The 16,874-nt window shown below is 46.1% G+C and overlaps 1 protein-coding gene across 1 annotated transcript in view; it reads left to right on the top strand.

Moving 5' to 3' along the window:
• The first annotated feature begins 482 nt into the window (after positions 1-482).
• Positions 483-16,874, top strand: part of LOC134092751 (protein phosphatase 1 regulatory subunit 1A-like) — a 27,265-nt gene continuing 10,873 nt past the window's right edge. The window contains exon 1 of the mRNA XM_062545805.1: positions 483-1,080. Coding sequence (XP_062401789.1) covers positions 1,000-1,080 — 81 coding nt within the window. The 5' untranslated portion in view covers positions 483-999. The remainder of the gene's footprint in view (positions 1,081-16,874) is intronic.

The following is a 16,874-nucleotide window of genomic DNA, read 5'->3' on the forward strand; positions in this document are numbered from 1 at the left end:
TCCCCCGTCAGCTACACTGGTGTGATGCTGTTATAGAGTTGCTGTTACAAATAGAGAGAAAACACGAGAGAAAGGTAAACAAATGTAATGTCAAATAAACTATTTCTATATTTTTTTCATAGAAAAAGTACAACAATTTCAGGTACTGTTACCAAGATATGACAGAAGGAAAAAAACAGAAGAGAATATGTCTGTTTGTAGTCAAGAGAGGTGTAACAACACCTGCACTGTGCACAAAACAGGCTCATTACCGAGGCTGAAAAGAGTTAAAGAGATTCTGAACCACAATCTGCATTAAGTGATACTCATGATGCCCACCAGCCAATAGCACGGCAGAGACAGGATGAGAAGGAGGAGCTAAGCCAGAGGGGGAGGCAGAGCCGCCGAATGAGAGGATGAGAAAAAGAGGGAAGGGGGGCAGCGAAAGAGAGAGAGGGGAGGTAGAGAGAGAGGGAGAGAGAGAGAGAGAGGGGGGGGGGGGAGCGAGAGAGGTGATCAGTAGCTGGATGTCCTTGGCACTGCGCTGAGCTGAGAGAAGAGGAGAGGAGTCTAACACAGAGAGAGAGAGAGAGGAGCGAGGAGCCGGGAGACTTCATTGAACCACGGGAGGCCACGCAGGGATCCACCGGGAGAAAGAGGACACGGGATTGTGACAGACAGCTTGGAATTAGGGGAGACCTGGGAGGAGAGAAAGGGAAGAGCACAGAACACAAGATAACAGAATACAGAACACAGACTACGGAATATAGAACTCAGAATACAAGAACACAGACTACGGAATATAGAACTCAGAACACAGAACACAGACTACGCTCACTGCAGCTGCTTGAATCCTGGCAACAACCCCTACTCTCTTCATCACCTCCAGAAAGCCTCCTCTCCCTCCCCTCTCTCACTCTCACACACCATCCCCACTTGTTTATCTGTCCTCTGCTACCCCCTCTCTCTCTCTTTCTTTCTTTCATTCTCTCCACACTTCCATCCATTCCTCTTGTGAAAATGGAGACCGGGAGCCCGCGCAAGATTCAGTTCACCATGCCACTCCTCGACTCTCACCTGGACCCGGAGGCAGCCGAACAGGTGAGCTGAGTGTGAGTGTGTATCTGTGTGTCTGTGTGTGTGTGTGTGAAAGAGAGAGTGAGTGTGTGTGTGTCTGAGAGAGAGAGAGAGAGAGATACAGAGAGATACACAGAGAGAGAGAGAGAGATAAAGCGAGTGAGAGACAAAAGAGCCCAAGGTATTGTAGGTGTTCAATACTGATATGACTCACAGTGCACCAGAGCCTCGTATCTTTTCAAGAGCCCACTTGAGCATGTGTTGTAATACCATTTGAGTGGATAACGAAATTTGCGTGTGTGATTACTGGCTACATCCGCATATCCCCACCGCACACACACACACACACACACACACACACACACACACACACACACACACACACACACACGCATATTGGAGATCAGTGGTGACATAAACACCACTCTGGATGCTCTTGGTTGTTGTCACTGCTCCGAGGTTGCTCCGACAGCCAAATAATCCTCCAGGGGCTTTGGGTCAGGCAGCTGTGAGATTATTTGTTAGTCCATTGTGTTCACGGTGTCTGCGCTGCTCTGCTGTCAGACAGGTAGGGTATTATAAAGGCTGAAGAAAGTTCTGCAGGGACCGCGGTGGATAGGATGAGGTGTCTGCCGACAGGATCTTAGCGAAGGAAACATCTGATTGAGTGCAGTCTATGAATTTAACATGAATGAAGTTGCACATTTATAATGAATGAGAGACTTTAAAAGGAAACATTTACAGGACTGAAGCTATCCCCCTTCCTTCTACTTCAGTGACTCAGATCAGATATTGTGTGATTAGATAAGATGTGAGGAGATAAGAAAGATGTTCAAATCCAGATTATGGCTTTTTAAATCTCAACATTAGAAATGCATCTGAGATGTGTAAAATGAACACATGTTACTGTATGTTCTCAATTAAATCTCTTTTATATTAATATTTCTGAAGCGTGAGTGATGCTGGACTGACACACAGAGACACAGTATACTTGGCTATAAAACAGATTGTAATAATAAATGACTGCAACCACTTAACCACCACTTCACGATGGTTGTGCACTGGTGTTCAAGGGAAGCCCGAGGCCAAGACGAGACAAATGAGCCACGGAAAACACGTTAGTGACCCTGGTCCTTGGGCAGCGAAACTTAATCCTGGAGTAGCTTCATTGATCCTGCTGTAAATAAACTCAGAAAGGAAAACCTCTGGAGACCCCCCTCCCTCCCTCCCTCTCTCTCTCTCTCTCTCTCGCTCTCTCTCTCTCTCTCTCTCTCTCTCTCTCTTTCTCTCTCTCTCTCACTCTACGCGTCAGAGACAGAGCCCCCACGCAAATGCAGGATGCTGAGTCCATGTGTTGCTGCTGCTGAGAGTTGCTGAGGAGAGGAAAAATCGCCAACACCCCGCTTGCTTCTCCTGGTCATTAAAAAAGACACCATCTGCACAATTGTAAAATATGTTCCAGTGGCAACCCACGGATAATGATCAGCATTCTTCCTGTGGTGCTGCTGTTAATGTGAGATCCTCTTGCAAGGGATTGCTAGAGCCCTTCAAACAAATAGGGCAAGTCCCTCAAAATGAGAAGGGGGATGATGTTGATCCTAAGGACATTTAATATGTTGCTGGTGAAAGTGTCCTGAAAAGTGCACGGAGGACATCTCGGCTCTGCCCAGACAATTGGAGGATGAGAGAGCTATAACAATGTGGAACAAAAGCAGCTCTGCAGAGCTGATTGATTTTGCCCAGAGGATGGGAGGCAAAATTAGCCCATTCCCAGCTTACTGTATGATTGAAGCAGGCTTGTAATGAACTCTTTATCAGCTTTTAATTAGCGCACGGGGACCCAGCAGAGAATATCAGTGTCCACAGATCTGAGTGTGAGTGTTGCAGTGTTCTGATCGATTTTCATTCATGTCCATGCTGGGTCTGTTTTATTTGGATTAGCATTACTCCACTGCCCTGGTGCATTTTAAGTGTTTTTGTTTTTATTTGTTTTTTTGTTTGTTGTTTTTTTGGTTTCCGGGCTTATTTTGATATTTGGAAGTGGAACATCCTCTTATCTAAAGCAGAGCAGAGAACAGTGAGACTGCATTAATTATGAAAAAGATCAAGCTCTGATGGCAGCTTTGCTAGCCTGCTGCACCATGCTCTCTGCAGTTCCCTGCTGTCTCTTCTGGCTACTCTGAATCTGTGTCTCACCAGAAGAAATCTAGTTTTTGGCTCCCCGAGGTGTCTTAGCTTCACTGGGCACAAGCTGCCTAACCAGGGATCCTCAGGGGAGCCTTGGTTCCTTGCCAGACCATTTTTTGTCAGGATTTGTAATTTGTGTGTGTGTGTGTGTGTGTGTGTGTGTGTGTGTGTGTGTGTCTGTGTGTCTGTGTGTCTGTGTGTCTGTGTGTGTCTGTGTGTGTGCGCACGTGTGTGTGTGTGTGTGTGTGTGTGTGTGTGTGTGTGTGTGTGTGTGTGTGTGTGTGTGTGTGTGTGTGTGTGTGTGTTCCTGTGTGTACTGAGGCATCATGCCACCACTGCTCACCCCACTGCTTAGGTGTTAGGAGTGCAATGGCGGGGTGCCTCAGACCATCCATCATCCCCTGCTGTACTATGGCCTCCTGACAGCCCACCCGGCAAGTGGACAGCACCTCGGCAGCACTGCCTGTCAGAGTGGCCTCGCTCTGGGGGAGAGCGGTCTCTATCAGCCCCTAGCACTCTGGGAACGGGCCCCTCTTAATACGCTGAGCCGGCTGTCCACCTTAAACCTGTAAAGCGGAACAAGAAGATATACTTGTTATCCCCACAGGATGGGTCTATCTGTCTTCAGCACTAGAGTTAGATGCCCAGTATAAAAATGGAGCATTTATAAGCCGATTTACAATGATATACTGTAGTGTCAAGTTTTCTTTCATCACAATTCAGGTGGAATGTATCCAAAACTGCATTTGCATTCAAAATGTGCCATTTGTAAATTTTTTAAATGAAGATGTATAACATCATGGTTTGATGATTTCATAACAAAGCCATCATGGCTGTATTGAATGATAATGCAGTTTTTGTGTTGCAGTTGAAGACTTCAGCATGTGTTGATGATCTGTTTCCCAGGGCGCTTTGATTTGCACCCATTATAATGATATTTATATTCAATTCATGCCATTCATCTTTTTCATCAGATATGAATATTGTTGGTGGAGTGGAACAGACTATCCCATTCTACATATTTTGCTGATCTTCTGAAGTAATCAGATTAGTATCACATTCTGGTATCTTGAATTGTCCCTCAAAGTTGTTTGGTGTAGATTTCACACATGGTTCAAATAGCGGAAATCAAATACTGTATTGTGGTCTTTCTGTACAGTCCATCATCTACAGTATCAATCATACAGCCAAAACGATGTATTAAATCACCAAGGTCATTTAGCACATTTAGCATGCCCTGTAAATGCATAGCCAAACTTACTGGTTCATGATCTAAAGAAGATACATGGGTCTTGTTTTAGATTAAGTGGTTTCAGTAACAGCAACTTTAAGTGGGAGCTCTGTGGAAATGCTGTTTTACAACACAAGCAGCGTGAAGAGAGGATTATATGCCCCCCTTGAGCAGTCAGGCAGAAGCAAAACTCATCACTACTGTGTTCAAAAGCACGAGTTCAGCTCTCATGGTACTGCTGCAGTGGGGTACAGTGGTGACAAAAAAACTACCGCACAAACACACATACTGCACATGCACACACACACACACACACACACACACACACACACACACACACACACTATAACGTTTGTGCATCCAGCAACACCCAGCTGCACTAAAACACCCAGCTTCTGATGCTCGGCGGAGTTGTGCGTCACCCCACCGAGAGATGGCTGAGATGAAAAAGAGCGGGCGGGTTTTCTTGGCACTGGCCACTGAAGTAAAACAGATGGAAGCTTTGAGAGGGGCAGGGTGCCTTCACGGCAGGAGCCTCGCAAAAAAGGACTTCGCTCTGTCACCAGCATCATCTTTCACTTCTGAATAAAAAAGCAACATATTCTGCGCAGTTCAGTAGACAAAAACAAAATGACAAAAACATATTGGGGGAAAACAAACAACAACACCTAGTCCGTGCAGAGAGATGAGAATTTTTGAGAGAGATATGGTTCACTTCTCTACTTTATTTAATCTTTTTATTCATTTGAAATGAAGGTGCACTGACACTCACACAGAGTGACCGGGACTGACCTTACAGGCTGCATTGTGCCCAGTGCATAGAAGACTCTGGACAGCCTCTGGAGGAGACGCTGAAATTCAAAACAGAGAATTCCTTCCTGCTGGCCATTGCTCTGCTGGAGAGTGGGGGGCTCTTTGTTGCAAGTGAAGCCCTGGTATATCCTTTGAAGGCTATACCACTTACCTTATTTATATATTCAATGGGTAAATACACAGACAGATAATTAACTAATTTGCACAGATAAAAGTAATAACAAAAAACAGTGCTTAATTACACAGGAGGTAAATAAGAGGGAACAGATGCAGTTTAGAGAAGTAAATCAAACATGTTTATTTCATAGGATATTTCAGTCATTATTTAAAATAGTTGATGGTTAGGAAGGTAGCCGATTCAATCTAACCTGTTAGTTAGGTGAAACAGTATTCAATTGGTGAAAGGATCTATCACTCAGTCATGGCAGATTCCCATTGGTTTAGGGGAGGGGTTTCAGAAAAGGAGAGGGTGAGCTGTGATAGCCCTCGTTAGAACGACGGAGGAGAAAAATGAGGAGGCTGAACTTGTTGCTCCAGCCCCTTAGTCACGTTTAGACATTTCAGAATAAGTCAGTAATATGTTAGGAGTGAGTCGGGTTCAACAGAAGTACTTCGATATTGAATAGCCAAATAGGTGTTTTGTTTAGACCACGTTAAGGACGGAAACGTTATTTATATTTTTGTCCTGTATTACCGCCAGCAATGTCAGTGAGCTAGCTGGCTAGGTAGAATATTAAACCTACAGCTTACCCAGACGTTAGCTGTTAGAGCTTGTGTTTTGATTACTAAAAGTAGTTTAGACGGACGTCTTGCTGCTCAAATAGCGCCACGAGTCACCAGGGCACTCGTGGTTCCTTTGAGTTTGCCAACGTGGGAGCCACGCCACTGAATAGCGCTGCTAGCTACCGGAACGTTAGCAGCTCCATTCAGCTACGAGGGATTCGAAGTTGAACGACACACCGACGTCGTGGAGTGCACGCCAACGGCCGAGGTGTTCGTGAGTAAAAGCCTACTCATTGAGTGGACAAGAAACAGTATCAGGCCTGCAACGGGGGTTATGTTTATCTTTTTTATTTGTTTTATATGCCGGCTGTTGTAATGTTTTATATGCATATGTGCATGTGCCATTTGTGAAGGTGTAACGAATTGTAAAGGAGAGAAAACTAAGTTAAATAGGATCCTTGATAGAGTCTATTTTAATTGAAAGGATTCCTGTAAAGATGGTTTTGTTTGGTTAGCATGTACTAGTATCAGTATTGCTATTGCTAGTAGTTGTCTGGAAAGGAGATATGTTTTATATTTTCAGTTGGTACCAATTATTCATGTGTGGACAGCTCTACTGAAATGCACATTGATTATCTCTGTACAAATACGCATTAGTCTATGTTCTAACAGTGAAAAAAACATATCTGCAGTTACACTGGTATAGTGAAAATAAATTGCTTCAAACTATACTTAATGTTTTGTGATCTCCACTCCACTCCACTGATCTTAAAATACAGAACTCAGGTATAGGCCTTGTCGTGGCGGCAATCTCGACAAAAAGGGCTACATAAATGGAGGCACCGCTGGGATTCTTTTAGGAAGTGTACTGTAGATACTTTGCTAACATAATCAGAATTTAATATCTTTCAAGCGTTTTATTAAATCAAAGCCTTGGGCGAGTTAGTTACTTAATATAGGCTAAACTTTAAGAGTGAGTGGAGTGTAGCATATAGAAAAAAAATAGTAACTCAAACTAGCAAACCATACAAAAGTAGTTTTCAAAATGTCTATTCTCCGTAACTGGTGTAAAGGTGAGGGGTTGGACCCTGAACATGTTATTGAGGTTACCAATATCCCCGAAGAGGCTGAAGTGGAAGACATTGAGAAAACCCTTGAGACAATAAAGGTGTTGGGACGAGTAAAGGTGAGGATGAAACTGTTTGAGCCAGGCAATGGGAGTTTTGTTGTCTACTGCCTTTGCAAGGAGAAGGTGAACCTGCGGTCCATTCCTCGGGACGTGATCCCAATCAAGGGAGGAGAACCTTGGCCTATACATGGGATAGAAGATAATCCTCCGCCACCTACCAGTCCCACAGCGCCTGATTCAACAGAGTCTCTCATAAGAGCCATGGGGGAGTTTTTCCAGAAGTCAATGAAACCATCACAGGATGGAAATGCCTTTAAACGTTTGCGAGCCTATTCTGGCATTGTTCCCACCCCTGCTGGGGAAGAAAGTTTTGACACTTGGTTGGAGCATGCCTTACTTATGGTGGATGAATGTGATTGCTCCACCAAAGAAAAACGGAAGCGAATAATAGAAAGCTTAAAGGGGCCTGCCTTTGAGATCGCTCAGGCTGTAAGGTCAAATGACCCAGATGCTTCCCCTCATGACTATCTTGATGCAGTGGAGAAAGCATTCGGCTGTCCAGAGTCAGGGGAAGAGCTGTATTTTGCTTTTAGAGCACTACGGCAGAATACTGGGGAAAGGCTCTCTGATTTTTTGAGACGAATAGAGCGACACCTTAACAAAGTGGTCCGCCGGGGTGGGATATTAGCACGCCAACGAGACCGTGTCCGTGTAGAACAGCTTTTGCGAGGGGCAGTTCACTCAGATCTCATGCTTTTGCAGCTGCAGCTGCGAGAAAAGAAAGAAAACCCGCCTTCATTCCTACAGCTCTTGAATGAGATACGCGAGGAGGAGCAACAACAGTCAGTACGACAAAAATCAACTGCTATCAAGACAACTGTGAAACAAGTGCGTACAGCAGACGATGAGCTAGCCATCAATGAAATGGACTCTCTCAAATCAGAGCTAAAGGAACTTAGAGCTTGTGTGTCAGTACTGGCTGCTCAACAGAAAAAGACTTCCTCATCACAATCTGAGGCCCCTGCATTAAGTCAGGCTCAATCAAACTGCACTGAAAGTCTGCAGACACAAGTATCCGAGTTGAAGACCCAACTGCAAGTGATGATGGCAAATCAACGAGCCACTCGACCACTAGGTGAGAGAGAAAGGAGAAACAGAGATGAGGGAGTGAATCGGGCCAACCCTAATCAGGTCAGTCGCATGAGAACTGAGTCTGGGCAAGTAAATAATGATGATTTTTTCTGCTACCGTTGTGGGGAAGATGGGCATGTAGCTACCCGCTGCTCAGCCCCTGAAAATTCAGAAAGGGTTAAAACTAAATTGATCCGTTCACTGAAGAAACTACAAAGTGGAAACAGAGACTCCAAAAGTGGGGAGGTGAACTGTGTTGTTAAGAAGAGTGATGCACAGTCCGTGTGGCAATCCAGTATTCCTGAAGGTTTAGTTGGTAGGCCATCCTTTAGTGAGGTTATTATTGAAGGGCAGCCCTGTTCAGCTTTGATGGACAGTGGCTCAACAGTCACACTCGTCTTTGAGAGTTGGTACAGCAAGCACCTGTCACACCTACCCATACACCCAATATCTAGCTTATCACTTTGGGGTCTGAGTCAGTCTTCATACCCGTATAAAGGATACATTGCGATGGGGGTGTCATTTCTGGATGAGGGTGAAAAGGCTGAATCTAGGATAGTACTGGCATTAGTGTGCCCAGATCCATGTGGACCTGATCAAACACCTGTCATTATAGGAACCAACGCTAGAGGTTTCCATTGGGTATCCCCCACTGACCACACCCCTGAGCAAGATAATGAGAGAAGAGCCCACACATTGCGAGTGCAAGCAAGATCCTCTGAGTCAGTGGGTAAAGTTATACGCCCTGACTGGGTGGAAGATGAAGTGGGTCTTGTTAAGTGGATTGGTCCGGGGCCCCTCACTATTCCGCCTGGGGGGGCACGTCAAGCCATATGCAGAGCTACAGTGAAGGAGTCATACAGCCCTGGGGTGTTGGTGGTAGATGCTCCTGCCCGACTGCCGGCTGGAGTAGCTTTGTCCCCATGTGTGTTACTTCCTGTTGATTTGACCAACGGGGACATACCAGTTTTGTTACGGAATGAGTCTTTGAAAGTGAAGGCCATACCAAAGGGTGCTGTTGTGGCACGGATTCATAAAGCAGATATTGTTACTGAGATTCAGAGGGACAGTCAACAGTCCAGCCCGATTGATCCCAATCTGTTTGACTTTGGGGATTCACCAATATCTGAGGCCTGGCGAAACAGACTGGCGAGACAACTGTCTCAGCGAACTGCAGTGTTCTCGTTGGAGGAATGGGATGTGGGCCTCGCAAAGGGAGTCGAACACCACATCCGGATGAATGACACACGGCCGTTTCGAGAACGTTCTCGACGCTTGCCACCCGGGGACCTAGATGATCTACGACGCCACCTGCAGGACCTACTGGCTGCAGGGATCATAAAAGAATCCCGCAGCCCATATGCTTCTCCTATAGTCGTGGCTCGGAAGAAGAACGGGAAAATCCGAATGTGTATTGACTACCGCACCTTAAATGCGAGGACCATTCCAGATCAATACACTGTACCAAGGATAGATGACGCACTGGACTCTTTGAGTGGGAGCCGGTGGTTTACAGTGATAGATTTACGAAGTGGCTACTATCAAATCAAGATGGCAGATGTGGACCAGGAGAAAACTGCCTTTATATGTCCGTTGGGGTTTTTCCAATTTGAACGTATGCCACAAGGTATTACTGGGGCTCCTGCCACATTTCAAAGATTAATGGAGAAAGCGGTAGGAGACATGAATTTGTTGCAGTGCCTAGTATACCTTGATGACATAATAATTTTCAGTCGTACCTTGGAAGAACACGAAGAACGTTTGTTTAAGGTTCTAGATCGCCTTGAGGAATATGGTTTGAAACTCTCTTTGGACAAATGCCAGTTCTGCCAACCTCAGGTGAAGTATGTTGGCCACATTGTGTCTGAAGCTGGCATAGCCACTGACCCAGAAAAGCTTAGAGCCGTGGCTGAATGGAAGCAGCCTACTGACCTTAAGTCTCTCCAGTCTTTTTTGGGATTTTGTGGATACTATCGGCGTTTCATAGAGAGCTATTCTGCCATTGTCCGTCCACTGACTGACCTCACCCGGGGTTACTTGCCAGCCCAAAAGGGAAAAAATCCCAACAAGGGAAAGACCAACTATTTCCGGAAATCCGAGCCATTCTCAGAAAGATGGACCCCAGAGTGCTCTGTAGCCTTTACACAGATTATACACCGTCTGACACATGCTCCTGTCCTGGCTTTTGGGGACCCATCAAAGCCTTATATCTTGCATGTTGATGCAAGTTTTGAGGGATTAGGAGCAGTGCTTAATCAACAATACCCTGAGGGCTTGCGTCCCGTGGCATTTGCCAGTCGCAAATTGAGCAATGCAGAACGCAATTACCCAGTCCATCAATTGGAATTTCTTGCCCTGAAATGGGCCATAGTTGACAAATTCCATGATTACTTATATGGGACTCGTTTTACTGTGAGAACCGACAACAATCCCCTCACGTATGTGCTCACATCAGCCAGGTTGAATGCCACTGGTCATCGGTGGTTGGCTGCTCTCTCCACCTATGATTTTGGCATTCAATACAGACCCGGGCGGGAGAATATTGACGCTGACTCCCTCTCGCGAAATGTCTCTGAGGGGGAGGGATGGATCCCACCTGCCGGAGTTAAAGCAGTCTGCAAGAAAAGTAGTGTTTTTGAATATCCAGACAGGACAATTAGTTATGCAGAACAGCTAGGTGTACCCCCCCAAGCCATTCCTGAGATATATCTATATCCGCTAAGGTTGGAAAGTCATGCATTGGAGTGCCTGAATGACGAAGACCTTAGGCGTGCTCAAGACTCAGATGCAGCGATAGGGGTCATTAAACGTGCTCTGAGAGCCGGCCGATGGCCTACTGTCACCAGGCAGAGTGAGAGTCCGGAGATTGTACAGCTACAACGTGAGGGGAGTAAACTGGTACTGATGAATCAGCTTCTCTACCGGAGGACCAAGACAGCAGTTGGAAAAGAGGGTTTCCAGTTAGTGCTCCCCAGACAATTCCGACCTATGGTCATGGAGGCTCTTCATGATGACTGTGGCCATCTGGGTACAGAACGGACACTTGCTCTGGCTAGGGATCGGTTCTACTGGCCGAAAATGGCCGTGGACATTTCACAGTATGTTCAGACTTGTGGAAGATGTGTGACTCGTAAGACAGTACCTCGCAAATCAGCCCCTCTTAATCAGCTAACCAGTCGGGGTCCACTGGATTTGGTCTGTATCGATTTCCTGTCCATCGAACCAGATTCCCGAGGTGTGGCTAATGTACTAGTGGTGACGGATCACTATACCCGCTATGCTCAGGCATACACTACGAAAGATCAGCGGGCACCCACGGTGGCAAAGGTGTTAGTCGAAAGGTTCTTTGTGCATTATGGGTTGCCATCTCGCATCCACTCTGATCAGGGGCGGGATTTTGAGGGTCGGCTGATGAAAGAACTGCTGAATATGTTGGGAATCAGAAAATCAAGAACTACGCCCTACCATCCGCAGGGTGATCCGCAGCCGGAGCGATTCAATCGCACACTCCTGTCCATGTTGGGCACCCTTGATCCTGCACAAAAACAGAGGTGGAGCCAACACGTTTCCGTGATGGTGCATGCCTACAATTGCACCCGCCATGACGCAACAGGATTTTCTCCCTATTATCTCATGTTCGGAAGAGAGGCTCGTTTGCCGGTGGACCTCTGTTTTGGCATCTCAAGGGACCAGCAAGGGGAGTGTGCCCACCATCAGTATGTGGAGAACTTGCGGAGGGATTTGCGGCGTTCTTATCAGTTAGCAGTTGAAGCTGCAAACAAAAACCATCAGAAGAATAAGAGGGCATATGACTCCCGAATCCGTATTCAACACCTGGAGGTGGGAGACAGGGTGCTGATCCGGGCTTTGGGAGGAACTGGAAAGCAAAAGTTAAAGGACAAATGGAATTCCCTGCCCTACACAGTCGTAGAACAGTTACCTCACCTCCCTGTGTATCGGGTGAGACCAGAGAACGGTGTGGGAGGAGTGAAGACACTGCACCGCAACCACCTCCTTCCAGTTGGCCAGCTGATCAGGTTGCCAGAGATGGTTGAGGAGGTTCATTCCCCTCGTCGACCACAAACCAGAATGGAGAGAGCAAGGAAAAGAGAGTCTGGTGGGGGAAAAAGAGACGTGAGGGACGTATATCAGGAAACATCTGAGTCAGAAGATGAGGAACCTCTGCATTATCCAGCCCCAGTGCCGAACATTAGTCCACAGCGGACCAGGGCCAGGAATGAGGGATATGTGGCCCAAGAGCAGAGGGTGCAGAATGCAGAGAGTACTGCTGATGCATTGTCAGGTAATGAGGAAGAGATGCCAGAATTAGAAGGGAGCACTGAGTCAGTGCAAGAAACCGTCTCTGCTTTGGACCATGAGATGGACCCTGCATTATTGCCAGAGGAACACTTAGAGGGAGACACACTTGACAGTGAGGTGCAATCGTCAGCTGGCCCTGACAATAGTGATGAGGCGCAGTCAGACGGCCTGGTCAGCAAACGACAGGTTAAACCAGTGGTTCGTTTAAGCTACGACTTACCTGGCCAGCCCACTGACAGGCCAGTGGTGGTGGTCCATAGAGGATTGCGAATTCACATCACTCAGGAAGATGACGGAGCCGGTTTGCAGAGTTTCACTATTCACCTAAATCCCACTGCACCAGGGTCGGGATGTATAGACTTAGAACTAAAGCAGTAGTCTTAAAAGTCTGTTTGCCAAGTTTAGAAGGGTGACTTATGGTATCACTTTTCTGGGTATGAGGGAGTAGTCTTGTTATCTTTACAGATAGCTAAACCTAAAAATGTAGTCTGATGAGGACATTCAGACGTTTAGGAAGGGGAGAGTGAAGCCCTGGTATATCCTTTGAAGGCTATACCACTTACCTTATTTATATATTCAATGGGTAAATACACAGACAGATAATTAACTAATTTGCACAGATAAAAGTAATAACAAAAAACAGTGCTTAATTACACAGGAGGTAAATAAGAGGGAACAGATGCAGTTTAGAGAAGTAAATCAAACATGTTTATTTCATAGGATATTTCAGTCATTATTTAAAATAGTTGATGGTTAGGAAGGTAGCCGATTCAATCTAACCTGTTAGTTAGGTGAAACAGTATTCAATTGGTGAAAGGATCTATCACTCAGTCATGGCAGATTCCCATTGGTTTAGGGGAGGGGTTTCAGAAAAGGAGAGGGTGAGCTGTGATAGCCCTCGTTAGAACGACGGAGGAGAAAAATGAGGAGGCTGAACTTGTTGCTCCAGCCCCTTAGTCACGTTTAGACATTTCAGAATAAGTCAGTAATATGTTAGGAGTGAGTCGGGTTCAACAGAAGTACTTCGATATTGAATAGCCAAATAGGTGTTTTGTTTAGACCACGTTAAGGACGGAAACGTTATTTATATTTTTGTCCTGTATTACCGCCAGCAATGTCAGTGAGCTAGCTGGCTAGGTAGAATATTAAACCTACAGCTTACCCAGACGTTAGCTGTTAGAGCTTGTGTTTTGATTACTAAAAGTAGTTTAGACGGACGTCTTGCTGCTCAAATAGCGCCACGAGTCACCAGGGCACTCGTGGTTCCTTTGAGTTTGCCAACGTGGGAGCCACGCCACTGAATAGCGCTGCTAGCTACCGGAACGTTAGCAGCTCCATTCAGCTACGAGGGATTCGAAGTTGAACGACACACCGACGTCGTGGAGTGCACGCCAACGGCCGAGGTGTTCGTGAGTAAAAGCCTACTCATTGAGTGGACAAGAAACAGTATCAGGCCTGCAACGGGGGTTATGTTTATCTTTTTTATTTGTTTTATATGCCGGCTGTTGTAATGTTTTATATGCATATGTGCATGTGCCATTTGTGAAGGTGTAACGAATTGTAAAGGAGAGAAAACTAAGTTAAATAGGATCCTTGATAGAGTCTATTTTAATTGAAAGGATTCCTGTAAAGATGGTTTTGTTTGGTTAGCATGTACTAGTATCAGTATTGCTATTGCTAGTAGTTGTCTGGAAAGGAGATATGTTTTATATTTTCAGTTGGTACCAATTATTCATGTGTGGACAGCTCTACTGAAATGCACATTGATTATCTCTGTACAAATACGCATTAGTCTATGTTCTAACAGTGAAAAAAACATATCTGCAGTTACACTGGTATAGTGAAAATAAATTGCTTCAAACTATACTTAATGTTTTGTGATCTCCACTCCACTCCACTGATCTTAAAATACAGAACTCAGGTATAGGCCTTGTCGTGGCGGCAATCTCGACAAAAAGGGCTACACAAGAATGTAGCAGTGCATTTCTGACCAGAGTGGGCAGACCAGCCCTGAGTTTACAAAACCAAACCCGTGGGGCTTAGATGTGTATGTGTGTGTGTGTGTGTGTGTGTGTGTGTGTGCGTGTGTGTGTGTGTGTGTCTGTGTGTGTGTGTGTGTGTGTGAGGGAGAGAGTGAGTGTGTGTGTGTGTGTGTGTGTGTGTGTGAAAGAGAGAGAGAGAGAGAGAGAGTGTGTGTGTGTGTGTGTGTGTGTGTGTGTGTGTGTGAATTTGTATTTGCAGTTGTATTGTGTCTGCACATCTTTTTTCATGTTTCACAAGCGCCAGTGGACGCATTATGTTTGATGTAGAAGTGCCTCCAATATCAGAGTATGGAAAGGAGATCAGAGGAGTCCAGCAATATCTTTTCTTTAAAAAAGATCTCAAGGAAAGCAATTTCATGCCATAAATGAGCCTGCAGGTAAAGACCGTTTTGTACAGCAAATCAGATTGGCACCTCAGAAAAGCTCCTTCCAGGGGAATAACAGCACTCCCACAACTATAACCAGGGCGAGGATGCCTCCATCTTTATCAGTGCAATTTTACCCTGCAGGCACAGGAATCAACTTGCTAGCCAATATTACCACTGCAGTTTTTCTACCCTCAATATAAAAGGGAGAAAGAATGGACCTTCAGACCACTGCAGGAGGACACATCTATTGCTGCCCGTTCCACCTCAGTGCAGACGAAGATGCAATGATATGCTTCTCTGTCAGGAAGTGAGGTCGATCAGTTTGCGTGTTTCAGTGTGAAACTAGGACAGTTGCATCATTCTGCGTAAGGGGCCCCCTATTGCACCCTGAGTCAGTGTTTAAGGAAAGGGATTTTGAACTCAGCCTGTCTCTCTTGCAGCCTGGCAATCGTAAGGGGCGAGGAGCCAGGAGCCGCCCTCTGAATACTCAATTAGTTTCATCAAGGAGGCATGGGGACAAAAGGAGACGTGCTCCTCTTCCTGGAGAAGCCCTTGTTAAGAGGCCATTCAAAAGGAGGAGAGGAAATAGCGTCGGTTTTATTTGTTCGCGCACACACAGGGCCCACACTGTGAGGGGCACTCTGCAGAGCTTAGCTAATGAAGCTCTCTTGTGCGTGTGTCTCATCGAGAGGATGAGGCAGCCTGAGCGAGTGATTCACAGATGTGTGAAGGAAAACAAAATTGCATATTGCACTGCATCAAGGAGCGAGGGGGTCGGGGGTGGTTACAAACCAATATCCTGACTGCAGTAGTGAGGACCTCCTGAGAGGTTATGTTATGAGGCTGGTGTTTGCTGAGCTCTTGTATGTGTCTCTGGCAGCAGATGCAGGTGAGCGTCAGTGAAATTTGCTCTTATGTCCACAATTATGCTCTCAGACTCGTTGGTTTTCTTGGTGTGCTTTTGTTCATAGCCATGTACGGTAGACTGTAACAGCAGTTGAAATTAAATTGAGGTCGTACGCTGTGTGAGCACAGATGATGCAAGGTGTCTCGATCCTTTCACAAATTGCCCAACGTAACATGACGACACTGTCCAAGTTTCCAAGATGTCCAACGTACACTGCTGCATTCTTTCTCCTCGCCAAATGGTGAAATAGGCCTACAAATTATGCAAACGGAGGGGGAACCTTTGGAGGTTTTGGAATAGCAGTGGACGTGTGGAAGCAGAAGAATACTCTGGCAGCCTTAGGCCGAAGTGTGTTCACATTTTTTGAGATGCAAGTGAGTCTTAACTTTGCAGTAACACCCAAAGGTTTACTTTTGGGTGTCAAACAGTTATGATTGGTAGGGTAATATAGGGTAAGTGAGCTGTGAAGATCAGCTGTGATAGCATGTCTCTGTATTTACTAAATGTAGAGAGTTCTGCAGTTCTATCTGTATTGTCAATCTCAGTGAGGCACCATAATGTGTCAGCACAGGAATAATATCCTGTATGTCACGCCATCTTAAGGTCCCCGGGAAGTGGGAGATCACGTCAATGATTAAACACTCGAGCTGTGAGAGCCTGTCTGGGAGAGGTCACGCGAGGCTACGCTAACACTCGGAGGTGATCTGAGGCTGCGTGTCCTACGCAAACGAGCAGCAGGTGTAAGCGAATCCTGATGGATAGATGGTGGGGGGGGGGGGAGAGCGTGCACACACACTCGTCTGCAGGGGAGGCCGACTGACCCCCCCTGACTGAGTTTCAGCTTGGCTCAGCAGCCCGACCTGAGCCCGACAACGGTGCTGCCAGCCAGCCAGCCAGCAGAGCATAAACACACACGGTCAGTTCAAGGTGCTCCGCCACTATGCCGCTGGGTGATCGGAATTGTAGA

This window comes from Sardina pilchardus, chromosome 9 (genome assembly GCF_963854185.1).
Source record: "Sardina pilchardus chromosome 9, fSarPil1.1, whole genome shotgun sequence".
In the NCBI taxonomy this organism is placed as follows: Eukaryota; Metazoa; Chordata; class Actinopteri; order Clupeiformes; family Clupeidae; genus Sardina; species Sardina pilchardus.